Source organism: Phocoena sinus, chromosome 3 (genome assembly GCF_008692025.1).
Source record: "Phocoena sinus isolate mPhoSin1 chromosome 3, mPhoSin1.pri, whole genome shotgun sequence".
Classification (NCBI taxonomy): domain Eukaryota; kingdom Metazoa; phylum Chordata; class Mammalia; order Artiodactyla; family Phocoenidae; genus Phocoena; species Phocoena sinus.
In genome coordinates, this window is record NC_045765.1 from 125279273 (window position 1) to 125299938 (window position 20666).

General features: G+C 45.2%; 2 protein-coding genes across 2 annotated transcripts in view; one reads left to right on the top strand and one right to left on the bottom strand.

Moving 5' to 3' along the window:
• ZSWIM6 (zinc finger SWIM-type containing 6) overlaps positions 1–1350 on the bottom strand; it is a 207303-nt gene extending 205953 nt beyond the window's left edge. The window contains exon 1 of the mRNA XM_032625295.1: positions 658–1350. Within this exon, the coding sequence (XP_032481186.1) occupies positions 658–1333 (676 nt within the window). The 5' untranslated portion in view covers positions 1334–1350. The remainder of the gene's footprint in view (positions 1–657) is intronic.
• Positions 1351–1888: 538 nt separating this feature from the next.
• LOC116751093 lies at positions 1889–17532 on the top strand. The gene is made up of 3 exons (XM_032626556.1): positions 1889–2511; positions 16118–16196; positions 17492–17532. Exons 1-2 carry the CDS (start codon positions 1889–1891, stop codon positions 16167–16169), a joined length of 675 nt encoding a protein of 224 aa, XP_032482447.1. The 3' UTR covers positions 16170–16196; positions 17492–17532.
• The last annotated feature ends 3134 nt before the right edge of the window (positions 17533–20666 follow it).

Consider the following 20666-nt stretch of genomic DNA (forward strand, 5'->3'; position numbering starts at 1 on the left):
CGGAGCTCCGCGGCCGCCAGCCCGTCGAAGCCAGGAGAAAAGAGGCAGCCGAGTGGCATTAAAATGTATTTCCCTCCCTCAAATGGAAGGGGCGGGGGGTGAGGAGTGGGGGGGAAGAGGAGAAAGAAAGACGAGCGAGCGACAGACAAGGGGAGAGAGGAGGGAGAGCGCAGAGCGCGGCCCGGCCGCCGTTTCGGCCCCGGCCGGCATTGTCTGTGCGGCCCGCGCTCCCTCCCCCGCCCCGCACGGCCCCGCCACAGACACCCTCCGCCAGAGTCCGGCCGTCAGCCCATGCCTTTGTCCACATTCACCCCCCAAAACAGGCGAGCAGCCCTCCAGGACGTGCTCCCCGGAAGAAGGGCGGGGAACCGAGCGGGCCGGGGGCACCCGACACCCACCCCGCGGACCCCGCGGAGGGGCGCGTCCTGCTGATTCATTTCCCCCTCGCGCTGGCCCGTCCGGGGAGACAGGGGGCGGGGAGGGCGGAGAGGAAATGGGCGCTCCGCTCTGGAGGACTATCCGGGACGGTGAGGGCACCGGGCGGGGTGCGGGCGCGCGCTGGGCTGAGGGGCTGCCGGGAGGGGAGGGGAGGGGGCGGGCGCCCCCCCGAGGGACTGACGAACGGACAGACGGCCCCGCGACTGCCCCGTGACTCACCGACTTGCAGGACGTTGTCGACGCAGCCGCTCTCCAGCAGCGCGATGCCCCGGCGGAAGGGCAGCCGTGTCTCGTCTCCGCCGTCCGCCGACCCGGCGGCCCCCGCCGACGGGGCCCCGGCCCCAGCGGCGGCGGCGGCGGCGGTGGCAGCGGCGGCGGCGGCGGCGGCCGAGGTGGCGGCCGGCGAGGACGAGGAGCCGCCGCCGCCTGCGCCGCCCGCGCCGCCGCCCGCGCCGCCGGGGCCGCCGCTGTCTTCTCCGGGGCCGCCCGCGGCGCCGCCGCCGGTGTTGAAGGACGAGTACATGCAGATCTCCCGCTCGCTGCGGGGGAAGGACCAGTAGACGATGCGGCGCTGCACCGGCTCCGGGATGCGCTCAAAGCGCTCCTCCACGCGCTGGAACGGCCACTTCTCAGCCACCTTGCGCGCCGCGATGTCCAGCAGCGACTCGGGGCTCTGGGTCTTGCCCGGCGGCAGCAGCCCCAGCGCTGCGCCGCCCCCGCACGCCGCCGCCGCCGCGCCGCCCGCCCGCGGGCCCGGCCGACAGGCAGAGCTGTAACCGCCACCCGCTCCTCCGCCGCCGCTGCTGGCCCCGCCGCCGCCGCCACCACCGCCTCCGCCGCCCGGCCGGCAGCAGAGCCGTTTCGCGGGAGGAGGCTGCTGTCCGCGCTCCGCCATGACCGCGCCGCTTCTAACCCGACAGCGGAAGTGCCAGGACCCTATAAACGGCACAAGGAAGCGCGACACGCACACGCCGCCGCGACGCCACGCTGCCATCTAGGGCCCGCCGCTCCTTGTACGGGCACAAGAGGTGAGGCCTTCACCGTGACGTCGAGGCTGAGGCGGGGCCCCGATAGGGGAACCTAGGGCCAAAGGCGGGGCCTATGCAAATCACTGGGCTGAAACATAAATAGAGCGCTCAGCGGACACGGGGGTAGCGGGGGCGCTGGGGTTGGGTTCCCGAAGGGTTGTGAGAATGTCAGACTGCTGTGACGTGGGGGGCGGGGCTCAGGCGGGGTTCCCGGGGGAGGGGGCGGGCCGCCCGGCCTGGCCTAATGTGGGTGGGTCTCTGCGCCCCCTGCCTACTCAACTTCCCCCTCCAATTCCCTGCCTCCCTTTGATGTCCAGCAAGTGAGGACGCGCCTCGTGGGTCGCAGCGGGGAGGGAAGGGGAGATGGGAGGTGAGCACAGGGGAGGGGTCCGGGCTAAACGGGGGGCGGGGCCCGCGGGTCGATGCCCCACCCCCCGTCACAGCCTGACCGCCGGGGGAAAAGCCTCTGGGCGGAGGAGGTGCTTTCAAAACAAAGAAATGCGGCGTGGAACCCGGGGGACTGGGGTGGTGAGGAAGGCGGAGGAGGTGCGGCTGAGGCCGTCCGGCCACTCGCTTGCCCTCCAGTCAGCCCGGAGGAGCTCCCCCCACCCCCAGCCCGAGCTGCGGTGCCGGAGAAGAGGGAGGAGGCTGCGTTAGGCGGCTGTTTTCCAGTTCACTTTTGCAGACCAAGGCTGAGAAGAAGAGCACCAGCTCCGCTGCCCCTCTTGGCTGCGGCGCATTCAGCCCCGAGCCCCGCGTGCGCTCTGTCTCGGATACCGAGCCGGCCAAAGTGTCCGGAAACGCGCAGAGCGCTCGGAACCTGTCCCGCAGCTGTGCGACGCGCGTCTCGAGCTGGCCGCTGCCGCCCCGCCCTCGCGCTTCTTCAGCCCCGCGGGCTGAGAAGCCGGCCCGCCCGCCGGCGCGGAGCTGGGGAACTTGAACTGGCCCCAGCGGCCGCTCTGCCGAGATCCCGCTCCAGGCCCGGGGGTGCTCCGGCTCGGGGTAGAGGGCACACCCGGGAAGTGGATTTAGCAAACACACCTTTGTGAGTACACACGCCACGGGCGCGCGCGCACACACCCTACGGGCGCGCGCGCACAGCCCAGCCGTCTGCAGACGGCGCGCCCGGGCCGCTCGGCGGCGGACGGTGGCTGCGAGCGCGCTCGGTGCGCACTTAGATTTGCGGCTCGCGTCCGCCCTGGGCGCCGGGCTGCGGGGAGCCCTGGCGCTCAGGACAAACGCCGCGCTCTCTGCCGCCCTGGAGGCGCCCGAACAGCCCATCCTCTCGGGACAAGGCAGCGCGGGGGGCGGGCGAGCGGAGAGCCCAGCTTGCTGGGGCTAGGGCACCGGTGAAGGCGAAGTAGCTAGTCCCGGCTGAACCCGGAACGCCGCGGACATTGTTCTTCGCACTCTCCAGAGCTCGGTTGAATCTGGGTCCAAAACACAGACTTAATTACCACATTAGAGGCATCCTTATTCTTTGCTCTGCCTTCTGTTTTTCCTGTAAACCCTGTCACTGATAACTGCCGCTATTGTAAAAGATAAACCGTATCTCCTTTGACACTTTCGCATCTTTTAAGGTTATTGGCTGATACCCACCTGCCCGCCTCGTTGCCTGGATTTAAAGGGATAAGAGCGCTCCCGAGTTTTAAAGAAAATCGCCCACTCAGGGCCGCGGCCCCGAAGACCTCGAGCTCCAGGTCTTGGCTCTTCCCCTCTTCAGGCCTCACCGAGCCCCAGGCTGCAGGTCCCCAGGGGACCTGATGCTGGCAGACTTTCCATAGCTGCCTTACTAGTTAGGAAAATGTTGGTGACATTATGTTTTTGTATATCCATCTGGTATTTTTCTGGGCACCTCCTCAATGCTTAGGAAAAGGCCTGGGTAGAAAACTGGAAGACTATCTTTATGGGCAAAAGCGAGAGGGAAGATTTTTCCTCCAGTTCTATTTCGGGGTTTCTTAAAAAATAAAAGTTTTTAAATTTTAAAAAAATATAGGTGGTAGGAGAAGAAAGTAAGTCAAAAAGTAAAATTTGGGTTCCATTCCGTCTTCAAACAGTCATGATAGGACTTAGGCTTGTGTAATGTGTAGCTTACAAAAGAATTTTCATACAGGTACAGACAGAATCGCTGAACTGGAAAGTTAAAGATGACAAAACTCATACCCCCAGACAGGGTAAGTGACTCGTTCAGGGTCCTACGTGGTGTTAGTGGAAGAAGTTAATTCATACTGAACAGGAAAGTAGACACCTTTGGAGGTGCCTGATGTTTAGAGATCTTGATTTTGTATTGAACCAAAGAGACTGGATTTAAGGCATCATCCTACATTGGAAGGATTTCATTAAACTCTCTGTTCAAAGATGAATCTAGAGCCTCCACCTCAGCCTAACCCCATTTTCCCTCTCTGCAGTCTCTTACACTGAGACCACACCCTCCCTCTTCAACTGTCCTCCTCTCTGGTTTCCCTGACACTCTCCTGTCCCTTCAGTGTCTCCAACTCATCTTTCTTTGCCTTACTATGGGGTTTCTCTTCCTCCCAACTGTTTAAGGTACACCCTGCCCTATAGACTATGAGGTTCCTCTTCTCCATTTTTAGTGGCCCACCCCTTGGAGAGTTAACACTGTTCCCAACTCCCAACCATGGTCTCTGCTTCAGCTCACTCATTTCTTCCTGGTGGCCAGCTCCCTTTTCCATTGCCACCTCAAACCCAAAGTACCACATTTCCCTGGAAACCAGACTCTCTTCCTTCCCCTAGATTGTTATTACTGTTGCCACCTGTTCATAGGCCCCCAAGATTTTTTCCTCTTTGCCTGCAACTCCCATATAGGTTTACTTGCTGCATTATCTATCCCAGCCCCTCTCGCTCAGTCAATTATTCCTCCTCTTCACTCTGCACAGCCTCCTCACTGGTGTGTCTGTATAACCTTTCCTCCTGCAAATCCTCCTCCACCCAGCTGCTGTGCTTCCTAAAGTATAATTCTGATGGTGTCACCCTCCTGCTCAAGTCCCTTTAAATGACTCCCTGCCACCTACTAGGAAAAGTCCAAATTCAGATATGATCTTGACCAAACGCAATTTTCCAGCCTAATCTTCCACTAAAATGTAGCAGACCTTCCAGTTCCCCAACAGGAATTTTGTTAGGTCCCATCAGGACCTCTCCCAGCTCCCCAGATGTCATCCCAACTTTCCCACTCTGCACATTTGCTCCAGATGTTCCTGTGGCCTGTAAGAGAGACATTGTCTCTTCTCTTGTAACTTGTCAAATTCCTACCCTTCCTTCCAGGACTGGCTCAAATGCCGCTTCCTCTGGGAAAAGCCACCTGGATGTGTGATCTCTCTCTCCTGGAGCCACTGTAACGCTTTGGATCTTTCTCGTTACATTTATACCGTTCTGCCGAGTGTCACAGCTATGTTTACACCTGCTCAAGCCATTCATCTTGTCTCTCTTCCCTGGTTAGAAATTCTCTGAGGGTTGAGATTATGCCTCAGCCATCTCTGTAGTCCCAGGTGCCCAGCACTGCACTGCAAGCCTTCTGTCTCCCCAGAGGTCAGCTACCCTCATGAGTCAAGGAAGAAGTGACAGTATGTCATCTTTGGCTGATACTGTGCCACTCTCATTTTTGAGGTATTTACAGTGTTTTTTTTTTTCTGGTGTTCATAGAAATCGTTACTATATTACTTATAATTGCCCTTTTCAAACAAGCCTCTACTGTAGGGACCACATAAGGGCTAGAGGCCTCTGGTTATGCTTCAATGTTTACCATTAGGCAATGGTAGGAAATGAAAGTACAAAAAGTCTGCAGCTTCCCAAATGCAGTGACTCATCATATCAAATCACACCACACCACATCGGCCAGTGTGGTCAGGAGCTAGGCTCTTAGGCAGACTTCATAAACAGGACTCCCAGTAGCTAAACTGATAGCCACAAGGAAGAGAGACACCCTCTCCCCCAGCACCTTACCAATCACCTGGCCTGTTGCAGTTGGATGCATCAATAGATGGATAGCTAAGGAATTTATTTGAAAGGAGCAGTGGAGTCCTGTCTCGACATCTGTCATGGCATCTCTACCTGTCTTTAAGAATGAAAATTTGAATTAAATTCAATAGAGATGTATCAAATTCCTGGAGCAGTGGTTTTCAAAGAGAGATCCTTAGAGTGCCCCAGAACACTGCACACAATTTTGGAGCTGGGAACCAGAAACTGACACTCACTTACTCCCCATGTGAGTCTTCTTTACAGTCAAGTTTGAAAACTACCCTTTGGTGGCAAGAACTTCACACAGCCCTAGCACTTAGGAGGCCTGCAGAAGAAAAAAATGGCTTTGCCTGATCATTATTGCCAGTCATCTCAGCTAATTAAAAGAATAATTTTCCATTAATAGGAAGATTCCAAGATGTGAGAATTAGATTAGATCTAAGGAACTTTAAGTTATTTGAAGATGGACACAAAGTTATTCCCACTTCCATGCTTTTATATTGGGGTATACTTTTTATATTATAACCAAAGCCAATTATGTTCCCTGGGATATAATTAAATTATTTAGAGAGAAAAAAAAGCCTAAAACAGCATAGTTAGCCTATGAATCAGGCTTATTCTCCCCTTCAGTGGAATGACAGAGAATTCTATGTGCCAAAAAAAGAGTAAAGAATGAGATATTAGAGATGACACTTATCAGGACAAAATGTCCAATAACAGGGGAAAGTGCCAAAAGAATCTCCCCGGTCAGTCATTTCCCCCAACTAGATCCTTGGGCAAAATAAGAAGTGGGCATTAAAACCATTGCTCTATCTTTGAAGAGGAGAAAAATTTGATCCATTTCAACCTTGTTAAATTCCAGAAAATGAAACTACTGATATTTCACTATTATCATTGTTTAGAGAGTGGGTGCAGATGCAGTGCTAGGTCTTTTATAAACAGTAACTCATTTGGTCCCCAGTCCCCCTTAGCACCCCTCCCCGCCCTGCCCTGGCACAAGAAATGAATGAAGGAACTGAGGCTCAGAGAAATTCATCAAAGGTTATTCAGCTCTGATCTGGCCTAGCAGGTATTCAAGTTCAGGCTGTCTGATGATAAAGCCAGAACTTTTCCCATTATCCAGTATTTCCCAAACTTGCCCAGATTATAAGAATAGCCCTGTGTACTTGTTTAAAATTTAGATTTCCTTTACCTCTCCCCTGGAGAGGGCTGGGGTGGGACCTGGAATCTGTGTTTTTGTTGTTGTTGTTTTAATATATGCCCTGGATAATTCTTTAGAAAAGACAAGTTGGGAAACATCATAATTCATAATTCAGCGGCCACATTATCACTTACCCACAGGTTTTCTAGAATTTTCTATAAGTATAAGAAAGTGTATTCAACAACTGATCAACCAACCAATCTTTTCCATCCTATTTCTAAGAGCAGTGTATTCTGTTAAGACAAAAGTCTTTAAAGTTACAATCTGGGTTTTTGAAAAATAAATCATTACATCTCAACATATACAAAAAAATCAGGTTGGCAATTTTCTTATAAATTAATTTGCTTCAAATTTTGTAATTTGGACAATAATTCCCCCCTCTATACGTAAAAAGTGTTTGCTTTTGTTAAATATTAGATAATCTACTCTTGTTAATTTTTAGCAAAAATATTTTAGCATAAATATAGTCTATTCGTTCCAATCCAAAGTGCAGTGGAGAAGATCGCATCAAATGAAACCATCTCAGAACAGGAATGTTTAACAAGCCTCCAACATGACTTAGAACCTAGCGATAGCCAAAAGAAATAGGAAATGCCACATTTAATTATAGCTTTTAGTCCTTCCCCTTTTAAAAAACTGTAACTTTTTAAAAAGTTTTTATTGGAGTACAGTTGATTTACAATTTTGTGTTAGTTTCAGGTGCACAGCAAAGTGAATCAGCTATTCAGCTATACATATACATATAGATGTATCTACTCTCTCTCTTTTTTTTTTTTTTTTTTTTAGATTCTTTTCCCATATAGGCCATTACAGAGTATCCAGTAGAGTTCCCTGTGCTCTACAGCAGGTTCTTATTAGTTACCTATTTTATATGGAGTAGTATGTATATGTCAATCCCAATCTCTCAGTTTATCCCTCCCCCCCCACCCCTGGTAACCATAAATTTGTTTTCTACATCCATGACTCTACTTCTGTTTTGTAAATAAGTTCATTTGTACCCTTTTTAGATTCCGCATATAAGCAATATCATATGCTATTTGTCTTTCTCTATCTGACTTACTTCACTCAGTATGACAATCTCTAGGTCCATCCATGTTGCTGCAAATGGAATGATTTTGTTCTTTTTTATGGCTGAGTAATATTCCATTGTATATATGTACCACATCTTCTTTATCCATTCCTCTGTTGATGGACATTTAGGTTGCTTCCATGTCCTGGCTACTGTAAAATAGTGCTGCAGTGAACACTGGGGTGCTTGTATCTTTTTGAATTATGGTTTTCTCTAGGTATATGCCCAGGAGTGGGACTGCTGGGTCATATGGTAGTTCTATTTTTAGTTTTTTAAGTAACCTCCATACTGTTCTCCATAGTGGCTGTACCAGTTTACATTCCCACCAACAGTGTAGGAGGGTTCCCTTTTCTCCCCACCCTCTCCAGCATTTATTGTTTGTAGATTTTTTGATGATGGCCATTCTGACCAGTGTGAAGTGATACCTCATTGTAGTTTTGATTTTCGTTTCTCTAATAATTAGTGATGTTGAGCATCTTTGCATGTGCTTTTTGGCCATCTGTATGTCTTCTTTGCAGAAATGTCTATTTAGAGCTCCCGCCCATTTTTTGATTGGGTTATTTGTAACTGTAACTTTTTAGTAAGTATTTTGTTAAGCTTGTCACAAGATAGACACAAGAATACTATTTAATTGAATAATGTAAAAAATATTTACTTCCACACTTATTTACCTATGTCAACTGGAAAAAGAACTCCCAGTTTTAAACATTGAAAAAGTAGCACTATAGAAAAACCTTAAGTTAGAAAATTAATGATTTCCTCAAAATTGCCTCAATCTACCAGTTCACTCTTTGCACATATCTCTGGTAGGTGAGATGGTAGGAGAAAAACACAATGAAGACATTAAATGCTACGGTATGAACATATTCTCTAGGGAGTCAAAACGTGCTCTGACATGTATGAAGGATGTAGTTGCAGAAAATAATGTCATCCCCCAAATCATTTCATAAACATACAGCATGAGCATTTTCCAAACTGATCAAACAGTATTTTATTCATCCTCATTCCCATCTGGAGGAAGTAAAGACATACAATTCAGACAACCAAGTAACTTTGGGGGGCACCTTATGCCTAGAAAAAGATTATTTGCTTTTAAGAGCCAAGCATGAAAATTAAAGTTAAAAATGTGAAAGCCAAACTTTATAACGTATTTATTAAGGACATTTTTATCACCTACAATATTCTAAATATTCAAGAACTCATTCCTTGTCAAGAATAGCATCATGACAATTCAGATACGAAAAGTGTCACTTCCAATGACTTCGTTCAAACCCAGAATTAAATATCTTGTGAAATGAAGCAGTCTCAGCAAAAGCCCGTATGTCAGATATTTTTTCAACCTGAAATCTATATTAACACATCCACAGAACTACACCACAATAAAACCATGGTTATAAGAACCTTTATAAGAACCATCTTGAATAGACATTTTCCCCAAAAAACTGAAGATTTCTTAAGTACCAAAACTTTAAGAAAAAAATCTTAACCCTGTAGGCTAGAAAACTTCTAATGTGATGCACTTCCTTGGCTTCTTAAGCATAGGGTCTCACTATAAACACAATGATGACCTCAAGAGCTACTAAGGCACGCAAGACAGTTTGTCCACAACTAACAACTCTAGACTTCTTTCATTCTTTCTTTCCTTTCTTCCTTCCTTCCCTTCACTTTTTATTTAGTTATTAGTTTTTATGTCTTTTTTCCCTCAGTTTTTTTGGTCTTCTCCTCTACAGTTGTGCTGTCCCCTGTTACTTTTAATTATTGTCATACAACCCCATTCCTCCTCCCTTTCTGAATTGTTGCTTCCCATTTGCTGTGGCTTTGGAACCCAGAAAACCCACTTGTTAGAATTGTGTGTAAAATAAAAATCAACTAAGTTCTTAATGAGGACATCCCCTATGGTTAAAATATGCACAGTCTATGTCACATTTACTTCAGCTTCTTGCAGAGTTCCTGGATTCCAGGTAGGTTGCAGATAAAGGGAAGGTTATTAGATGGTCAAACTCTGGCTTCTGAGGGGTTAATACATGATGATACTTGAAATTCACGATGATGGCTCTGAGGTGCCTGTTGAATGATCGTACGTAAAATAATATATCTTGAGTATGATTTAGGTTTAAAGTCTTTATAAAAGTATAATCCTTTGAAGCTTGGTGGTTCACATCTGGAATTTATGACAGTATCCTAACAGATTTCAGATAAACCAGAAGTTGCCATTCCCACATCACATACAAGAAGGGCCTGTCATGCCTTCCTGTTACAGCTTGAGTTCACCCTGGAATGAGGAGGAATAGAGAACAAAATCCTCAACAAGCCCGCCTGGCAAGACTCAAGGCTATGCATTAGGAATGACCTGGTTGGTGCTCACCTTTCCAGCTGGCCTTGTCCCAGGTTCATTCCCCTCACTCTCTGGGGTTCTGCCAACACAGACTGCTCCCGCCTGCTTTCGGTTCCTTGAACACTTGAGGCTCACTTCCCCCAGAGCGCCTTTGCCCCAGAGTTCCCACTGCCTGGAATGCTCTCTCTCTCCATGCCCAGCAATCACTGCCTAGTTTCCTCCTACTCAGCTTAATCATACTTCCTTAGGAAGGCCTGGCTGCTCTGACAGGTCAGCTCTGCTTGTTACACACTCTTGTAGTTCATGTACTTCCCCTAGAAGCCCTTCTAGAATTGTAATTTTTCATTTAGTTGTGTGTAGGACAGATTACCTAGAAAATAGTAGGTGCTCAATTAAGTATTTGTTCATTCCATGGAAGGGAGGGAGCAAGGGCACTTCAGCCAGACTGGCTTTCTCATTGTGGTTAACATCATGACCTGCCCGGAGAGCAGCTTCCAACATTTTACCTTCACTTGATTTCTGCCAAGGCCCATGGGTCTCTCCTTCCCTTTCAAGAAAAGAGTAAAATCTATTCAATGAACATGCAGCAGCATGCCATGAAGCTATTGCTACTACATTCTAGACATTGTGGCCTTATTCCAAGCAAAGAAATAAGAAGAAAATCTTTCCAAACAAATTTCAAAACGTTTGCCACACTGTGATACATGCTCCCTTTAACATTTGTCTTCTGTTAATTGTATTTTTCTGGTTTTTGTCTCAAGTTTTGGCAATTTCAAGTGTTCTGGTTACCATGGAAAGAGGAAACAATGATCTCTTAGAGGTTAAGGGGGAAAAATATTCGCTCCAAACTGTTACATTAAAGATTCATTATGCCCTCTCCCGGGGCTCTTGGGTTTATCCTTAAGACAAGTTCAAATTGCTGAACATGAACTATTAGCTCTAAGTGAGAACCTTTACCTTCTTTCCTCTAAGCATCTTCATAACACTTCAGACATCTTATAAGTTCTTCCTGACACATGGGAAACTTAGGTTACGAAGAACCGTACGATACACATTGTCAATTTTATTTTTTCTTTCGTTATTTCAGAGGAAGATAAAAATTTCTTAACTTTCAGAGCAAGAAATAAACATTAGATGTTGCCTCTTTTTTGTTGTTGTTCTGTATGTAGTCTTAATAGCTGTAGTCTGAATAGTTATAGTCTTAATAAGTCTTTCACAGAAAACTTGACCAGTAATAACTGAAAATTTTGAAAAATCTGGAAAAGGAAGAAGATAGTTTACTTGTCTGCTGAAGAGGCAAATATCCCTACAATTTTACATCCTGTAAGAATGGTTTAATTGCTTTTAGACTTTGAACTTAGAACCTATGTGTGCATATATGGCTGTATAAGACTTGGTTTTTTAACACATTATATAATATCCTGTGTTGTAATTTTCCACATCTCATGTCACCAGAAAGTTTCCAGGTTCCCTGAAGGACAGGTATGGGTGATTCTAACACTACCTCCTGCCTCATTTCTGTGTGGAAGCTGGCCTGCTGCCTCTCCCTCTCCATCTAAGGTGTCATCCTCCTGTAAAGCATCCATCTGATGGACTGCTTCCCACTGCACTTCCCCATCCCACCCCGACTACTTTTTCTTGCCTTAATTCTGGCTTTAGGAATATCCAGAGGAGGCTTCTATCTTAAAGTGTGTTTGACAGCTCATGCGGCTCAATATTTAAAAAAAAACAGCGCAATCAAAAAATGGGCAGAAGACCTAAACAGACATTTCTCCAAAGAAGACATACAGATGGCCAAGAGGCACATGAAAAGCTGCTCAACATCACTAATTATTAGAGAAATGCAAATCAAAACTACAACGAGGTATCACCTCACACCAGTTAGAATGGGCATCATCAGAAAATCTACAAACAACAAATGCTGGAGAGGGTGTGGAGAAAAGGGAACCCTCTTGCACTGTTGGTGGGAATGTAAATTGACACAGCCACTATGGAGAACAGTATGGAGGCCCCTTAAAAAACTAAAAATAGAATTACCATATGACCCAGCAATCCCACTACTGGGCATATACCCAGAGAAAACCATAATTCAAAAAGACACATACACCCCAATGTTCATTGCAGCACTATTTACAAAAGCCAGGTCATGGAAGCAACCTAAATGCCCATCGACAAACAAATGGATAAAGAAGATGTGGTACATATATACAATGGAATATTAGCCATAAAAAGGAACAAAATTGGGTCATTTGTAGAGACATGGATGGATCTAGAGACTGTCATACAGAGTGAAGTAAGTCAGAAAGAGAAAAACAAATACCATATATTAACGCATGTATGTGGAACCTAGAAAAATGGTAGATGAACCAGTTTGCGGGGCAGAAATAGAGACACAGACGTAGAGAACAAACATATGGACACCAAGGGGGAAAAGTGGTGGCGGGGGCTGGTGGTGGTGGGATGAACTGGGAGATTGGGATTGACATATATACACTAATATGTATAAAATAGATAACTAATAAGAACCTGCTATATAAAAAATAAAATTTAAAAAAAAGTGTGTTTGAGCAAGGCCAAGTTTCTAAAGTTATTCCTCTCAATTTACAATTCAACCATTAGAGATTTAGTTCTTTTGGACCTTCATGAGCCCCCTTTGAAAAATATCGATATCCCCCCAAGGGCTAAGACTTGAAGCCATTATCAATGTTTAATCCCAAGGGATTAGTTAAAGTGACCGAGTGCCAATCCCTCTGCCACCTCTCATGGAAAATTAAATTGAGGACAGGCCCTATAGGGTGGTGCTAATAAGAAGGGGGTTGCTGAATGAACTTCACTAATTTCACAATGTTACCTTGGGTTTCACACTCTTCAACGCATGGCTCTCCTTGAAGTTTCCTTTTTCTTTATTTTTTTTTTCCCACCTTGTTCCACCTTTGTTTCTCTTGCCTAGGTTTATCCGTGTGTGCCAATGTCTGCATATATCCCCAGGTCTGTCTTTGTCGTGACACCGACTTGTCTAGCAGGGTAACCATAAAAAAATTAATTCAGATTCCTTGTTGGATGATTTAGGTATTTTCAGCTTCATTAACAGCTAATCACCACACAGCGGATTACTCAACCACAGTTTGAAATACGCCTTCAAGGTGGCTAGACTAACAGGAATGATCGTGTAAGGGGACTTCAGGAGGGCATCATACACACACAGCTATTATGTCTTTGTGGGAACGTGCATTTGCCTATGAATTGTCTGTGCATGTTCTTGGCAGGTCCCCTTTCTTATCCTGTTCCCAGCCCCCAGCCCACCCCACCCAGCCTCTGCCAGGTCTGCCTACAGGTCCCTCAGTCTCAGAGCCTTCCAGAGAGAAGTGAGAGCTCATTCAGGTCCAGCAGTGTCCTGAGGAGTGTCCCAGTGTGCCCGTAGCTGAGGCAGACAGGCCAACTGTACCCCAGCAGGGTTCAGAGTCAGGCTTGGAGGTAAAAATACATAGCCAGGAAGCTTGGAAAGGTGCCACTGGGGACACAGCCAGGTATTTTGCTCCTCTGGCCCTGCCCTGAGGGCCAAATTAGCATCAGAGCCGGAAGTGTGACCCTGGAGCCAAAGTTTTATATGGGCTCTTTCTCCAACCATTGAAAAGACACTGGTAGGTATGGGGGGTGGGTTGCTGTGTGGGTTACGTTAGTATGAGAGATGATGAGACCCTCCCACACCCCACAGACGCCAGCTCCAGTGCTGGCTTTGACCAACTAATGTCAGCTTGGCCAGAGTGGCAGCAAATCGGGGTAGGGTGCTGGGTGCAAGCCTGTGCTCCCACATGCAGGTTCTGCTTTTGCAGGTCTGGCACAAACCACTAACTCCTCTGGCCACACAAAGTGCTCTGTGGGCAGGACTAGCCCTGTTTGCCCTGGACGGGTACCGTTGTCAGTGGCTGGTTGGATTTGTCAGGTTTGCTCTCAACATTTGTCAATGACCATTGTCAGGTGTTGCTAGGGTTGCAGGAGAAAGGTTACACTTGATTGGCTGAGCAACTGTATTCCATAACCAATCCAAATGCTGTGCCTGTGGGAGAGGGACTCAACACGATAGAGCAGTATCAAGCACAGGCAGACACATTCCGGGTACAAACAAGGCGTCTGGAAAAATGGAATGATGGTGTGCGGGAGTCCCATGCCCCTCGACAGCTCCAGCCGTGGCGTGGTTGCTCTTCAAAATGTTACAGCCTAAGTTAAAGTCATTCCCACTGATTGGAGGATATCAAGATTTCAAAACAGGGCAGTAGCAATTGTAAGGAGGAAGTAAAACTCCTTGCTCATTGTGTTTTACAGCCTTCCTTAGTAAAACTGCTGAACTGTAATTTAAAATATTCCACCCTTTCAAATAAATTAAGTGCAGCCCTTAAAAACAGGAAATGAGAGAGGCGCGCACGTATTGTCAACTAAACATTCACAGACCTAGTACCACAAAGCGAAGTTGAAAATCAGAGAACAGTCCTATGAATTCACTATAGAAGGATGACAACAGGGGTCACCACCAAGGGAGACGTTATGCCTCGGGCAGTGAACTCTTGGGCTGAAACCTGAATGCTAATTAGGAAACAAATGAAAGACAAACATCAGCTCAAAGGGAAATTTGGATCTTGCATGATCGTAGATATTCTGAGATTCAGATAAACCTTATGGTACTAAGGGAAGTTAGAGTGTGATGGTAGCAGCAGCTGAACCCTCCCCTCAGAAAACATAACTGCCAGTCAGCCAGATGTTCTTGCAGAACTCTGGCAATACATCAAAAGCAAACAGAATTATCTTGCCTGAAAGATAAGTTAAGCTTCTGTATAGTACTGATTTTCCATTCAGTTATCAATATAATCACCAAACTTTAGCATTTTTTTTAAATTTTATGGAATATCTTTTTAATTTTATTTTGGCTGCTCCGGGTCTTAGTTGCGGCACACGGGATTTTTAGTTTTGGCACGCAGACTTCTGAGTTGCGGCATGCGGACTCTTAGTTGCGTTGCGGCAGGCATGCGGGATCTAGTTCCCCAACCAGGGATCGAACCTGGGCCCCCTGCATTGGGAGCGCAGAGTCTTACCCACTGAACCACCAGGGAAGTCCCTGAACTTTACCATTTTTATTGTCAGTTTCTATTCAGTCACAAGAAAAGGTTTTTTTAGTCTTCTTCCATTCCATGCCATGCCTCTCCCTTTGCTCTCAGACCTGTTCCTTAGAAAGATGGAGCAGCCATGCAAGAATACTAAGGGAGGGAAGGAAGGAAGGGAGGGAGGAAAGAAAGAAGGAAGAGAATGAAAGAAGGTACATCAATGTATGTTTCCCATGGGTCCCATCCCCTATTATTCATTTCCCCTTTCCAACTCAGACTCTTCTGCTCATGAGGGACCCTACATTCAAGCCAAGGAGCTTGAGCTTAGTTTCAGACTGAAACAGTGTTTCAGGATTCTGCATTTTACTTTATATACATTTTGAAGTAACTCAAAATGAGAAAAAAGAATAAGCTTCCACAACTGAGTTTTGGACCATTTCACGTTCCACTTCAATTGGTGTAAAGAATATTCATGAGGAGAAAAGGAATGTGAGGAGGATTGGCAACAGGACTGCCTTACAGAAAGTACAGCTTCACAAGCCTTTCCACCAAGCTCCTCACTTAACTCTACCCACACAGACCAGTGGGACCCACCTAGCTCACTCTACCCAAGATCCTCCTGTGTCTTAATGGAGACACTATAATAGCAGTATCTAGCTTTTCCAAAGGGGAAGAAACTTAGTATTTTTGGTTCATTTTTGTTGTTGTTGTTGCATGTGAGGCTAAATGCAGATATTTGTGCTGTTGGCAACATCTTAGGAAGTGATTTAACCCACTTGCATAGCCAGGCATAATTTATCATGTGGCCCTGTGACTTTAACCCTATTTGTTTCTTCCTTCCGATTATTTCAGTCATGTTTGTGTATTAATGACTTAGGGCATAGCTTTATTATTTCAGAGGCTCTTAAGTCCTGCTTGATTTTTCTAACTCAGAACCTAGCTTTCTCTCATTCTGACCTTATCTGCTCTCTTCAGGAACAGATCCAGGAGACCAGAAAAACTTACCACCCACAGCTACTCTTCATAATCAAAGTCATTGGATGAAGACAGGCAGGTAAGCTGGGAAAGTTATCCTAGATCCTGTTCTGGCCCGGCAGGCACACCCACACAGTCATCGGGGAATATTCTCCAGGGTTAGCACTGCCCAGGGCTTTGCAAATTGGTGTTCTCTCTCCACAGTTTATATTTCAAGACAACTTCCAGTGAGAATCATATAGTCAGAAACCAAAATGGTAGGTTATAAAAACCTACTAGATCAGTGAAAAACAAAAATCTGACTGCTAATTTCAACCTATAATCAAACAGTAAAAGTCATCCATTTAACCTACATCCCTTTCTTTTTCTGAATCACCATCTCTAATAAAGGGGAAATTTTGTTTAATGATAAAAAGTAGAAGCAAAAGGCCTGGGATAACCCACAACTAAATAAGCAGTTGTAGAACATTAACGATCATTGGGAGAAGATGAAATCAAAAAGGGAGAGACAGGCAAGGGAGTTGACATGAAGTTTGAAAGACCACATTCAGCCTGCACCCTCAAGAAAATGTCTAAGAGAAAGTAGGCCAGAACAACAATGAAGATAGGGTGAAAAAGATGTGACTTTAGTTTTCAAAATGTCATGTCCGTATTGAGTGTCCCTTTGGTCCAAACGAGAAACAAAGGGAGAAATCAAACAGCTTCACTGACAAGCAGAACAGTTGGCAAAGAGTCAGGGGTAAAATCTTGGGGAAAGACTCAGTGTGCAGCCTAAGAACAGGTGGGAAGAGTCCTTTCAGCTTCTCTGTTTCTCCAAGTCCTGCTTTTCTCATTGCCCACTATTCCCCCTTTCAGTCTGCTCTTAATTTTACCCCATGCCATCGCTCACACCTGACTCTCTCTGTGGATTTTTCTTTTCTTTTTTTTTAAAGCCTTCTGGGGAAGACTCCTCATTCATTCATGCTGTACGTTCAAACCATTTAAGATGTGATTTTTCAATAACATATGATTAATTTATAAAAAGCCACTTATGATGCCCATAAGCAGAAGGGCTGACTTGATTCCATAACAAGGCCATGACCAGGTGGTTTTATTGGTTGTGACTCTTTCCAGCCGTCAAAACAAGCTTGTTATTATAAAAAGCATAGTGGAAAGGGAGATCTAGACTTTGCTTCATTCTCTGGGATGTTCTTGAGAGTGAGTGTTGACAGATCACCAGGTTTTCCTTAATTGTTCCCAATGTGTACATAAGCGGATGTTTCTTTAGGCAAAAACAGCTATTACAATGAGCCCATTGTAATAAGCTTTGAATTTCCTTGAGCCTACAATAGATTTTAGGAACACCATTTATTAAGATCAATGTGCTTTGTTTAGGTCACTGAAAGCCATAACCATAAAAGAAAAAAACTGATAAAATGGACTTCGTTGAAATTAAAATTTTCTCATCAGGGCTTCCCTGGTGGCGCAGTGGTTGAGAGTCCGCCTGCCGATGCAGGGGACACGGGTTCGTGCCCCGGTCCGGGAGGATCCCACATGCCGCGGAGCGGCTGGGCCCGTGAGCCATGGCCGCTGGGCTTGTGCGTCCGGAGCCTGTGCTCCACAACGGGAGAGGCCACAACAGTGAGAGGCCCGAGCACAGCAAAAAAAAAAAAAAAAAAAAATTTTCTCATCAAAAGAGACCATTAAGAAAATGAATAGGCAAGCCATGGACTGGAAGAAAATATTTGTGAAACATAAACTTGACAGAGGACTGATAGCCACAATATATAGAGAACTCCTACTCAGTAATAAAGACAAAAAAATTGCTTGAATGGATAGAGGATTTGAAAAGACATTTCACAAAAGAAGATGTATGAATGGCAAATAAGCACATGGTGACGTGTTCAATGTTCTTAGTCATTAGGAAAATGGAAATTAAACCCACAATGAGATATCACCACGTACTCACCAGGATGACAACGCTAAATGCAAGCTAGGATGTGGAGCAACTGGAACTCTCATACATTGTTGGTGGGAATATTAAATGGAACATCTGTTTTGAAAAAGGAATAGCAGTTTCTTTAAAAACTAAACATACACCAAAGACAAATATCATATGATATCACTTATATGCATAATATAAAAAAATGATACAAATGAACATATTTACAAAACAGAAACAGACTCACAGACTTAGAGAACAAACTTATGGTTACCAGGGAGAAAGGTGGAGGGGAGGGATAGATTGGGAGTTTGGGATTGACATGTACACACTGCCATATTTAAAATAGATAACCAACAAGGACCTACTGTATAGCACAGGGAACTCTGCTCAGTATTCTGTAATAACCTAAATGGGAAAAGAATTTGAAAAAGAATAGATACATGTATATGTATAACTGAATCACTTTGCTGTACACCTAAAACTAACACAAAATTGTTAATCAACTATACTCCAATATAAAATAAAAATTAAAAAAAAAAACTAAACATGCATCTGTGATTTACCAATTATGCAAGTAGGTTTTTCCCAAGGGAAATGAAAGCATATGTCTATAAAAAAGCTTGTATAAAAATGTTCCCAACAGCTTTATTCACAATAGCCAAAAACTGGATACATCCCAGGTGTCCGTGAACAGATGAATGGTCGACCATACAAACTGTGGTATAGTCACACAATGGAATACTACTCAACAATACAAAGGAATGAACTACTTTCACACAGAATAACGTGACTCAATCTCATAGACAGTATGCTGAGTGAAAAGGTCTTACTCGAAAGAGTTTATTTGATTCCATTTTTATATGAAATTCTAGAATAGGCAAAACTAATCTGTAGTGAAAAAAATCGAAACAGTGCTTGCCTCTGGGAAGGGGAGTAGGGGCGAGGATTGACAGGAAACTGGGAGGGAACTTTCTGGGGCAATGGTGATGTTCTATGTCTTAACAGGACTTTGTGTACACAAAACTCAGAAAGTATACACTTAAGGTTTTATATTTCATTATATATAAATTTTACATCAGAAGAAAAAAGTAAATATCAAACTGAAGTTTTTAGGTGGAATTTGGTTCATGCCTGCCATTTACTTTTTTTTGGCCATGCCCTGTGGCATGCAGGATCTTAGTTTCCCCATCAGGGATCAAAGCTGTGCCCCCTGCAGTGGAGGCACAGAGTCTTAACAACTGGACTGCCAGGGAAGTCCCTGCCATTTACCCTTTTTTTTTTTTTTTTTTTTTGGCTACATTGGGTCTTCGTTGCTGCGTGTGGGCTTTCTCTAGTTGCGGTGAGCAAAGGCTACTCCACGTTGTGGTGCGCGGGCTTCTCCTTGTGGTGGCTTCTCCTGTAGCAGAGCACAGGCTCTAGGCGCGCGGGCTCAGTAGTTGTGGTGAACAGGCTTAGTTGCTCCACGGCATGTGGGATCTTCTCGGACCAGGACTCAAACCTGTGTCCCCTGCATTGGCAATCGGATTCCCAACCGCTGTGCCACCAGGGAAGCCCCCATTTACTTTCAAAAGCATGAGGAAGATAAGAAGGATTAATGGAGATGGGATGTATAGATATGCAATAAAGCAAGGTAGTACAATGTTAATGGTAGACTCTACAATTAAATGGTGGGTATATGGGTATTCACTGTAAAATGCTGTGTAAAATCTTGTGTATATTTGGAAACACTCACAGTAAAGTGTTGGGGGAAGAAAATGAATGTGCTAGTCTTACCCATGGACCCTCTTCAGTTGTTTGTTAGATCTAAATACTCTATCTTTTAATATTCATATTAGATTATAAATACAGAAGATGAAGCCGTGGGTTTGTAAGAATCTCACATCTGACTTCTTTTTCTTTTTAAATCTAGTCTTTCATACCTTTTATTGTAGCAGACAAAAGAAGCCAGGAAATGGTTATTATGAGAGGAAGGGAGGGAGAGAGACCTGTGACCCTAAAAAGAAAACCACACACAAAAAAACCTCCTACTGTAAAATGTTGAATATCAAGAGCCGGCAAGCGCTTCAGAGTTGTAGAATCAAGAAATTAATGAAAGCACCAAGACTGCATCCTCAGAACCACTGGGGAATGATAATTACAGACAACAGTATTTCTGGAGCAGACACATAACCTTGATTCCCAGGATAGCCCCTAAAGCACTCTAATAGTATGCTATTTGAGGAAGGTTTTTCCACCTTTAATAACAGGGAAATAATGTTAGAAGGAAAGAAATGCCTTATTTAGCCACTAGGGTGTCATTATTGAGCCCCAGTTGAAGGCTCCTTTAAAAGCATCCATATGGTAAAAGAATATGTTTCCCCACGAAATCAAAACTGAGTACATCTGAGACTTCTGAACATCTTTTTTCTTGGATCTTAAAATGGATTTGTGCATATTTGTGAAAAAAATTTTATGATGTGCTATCTTCCAAAGTGAATGGTTATTTATAATTCATAAAAGACCTGAGCACAGGAAAATTCTTCCCTTTTATTAGCCCTGTAAAGTTAGACCAGCTGATCTTTTAGTACGTATTACAGACACCAAATTATCCGTATGGTTGGAGTTTCTCTCCTCAAACTAAATGCA

Coding starts and splice junctions, on each gene's coding strand:
- LOC116751093 (XM_032626556.1), top strand. CDS start 1,889: ATGCCCCACCCCCCGTCACAGCCTGACCGCCGGGGGAAAAGCCTCTGG. Junction 2,512..16,117: donor GATTTAGCAAACACACCTTT/GTGAGTACACAC, acceptor TGCTCTCTTCAG/GAACAGATCCAGGAGACCAG.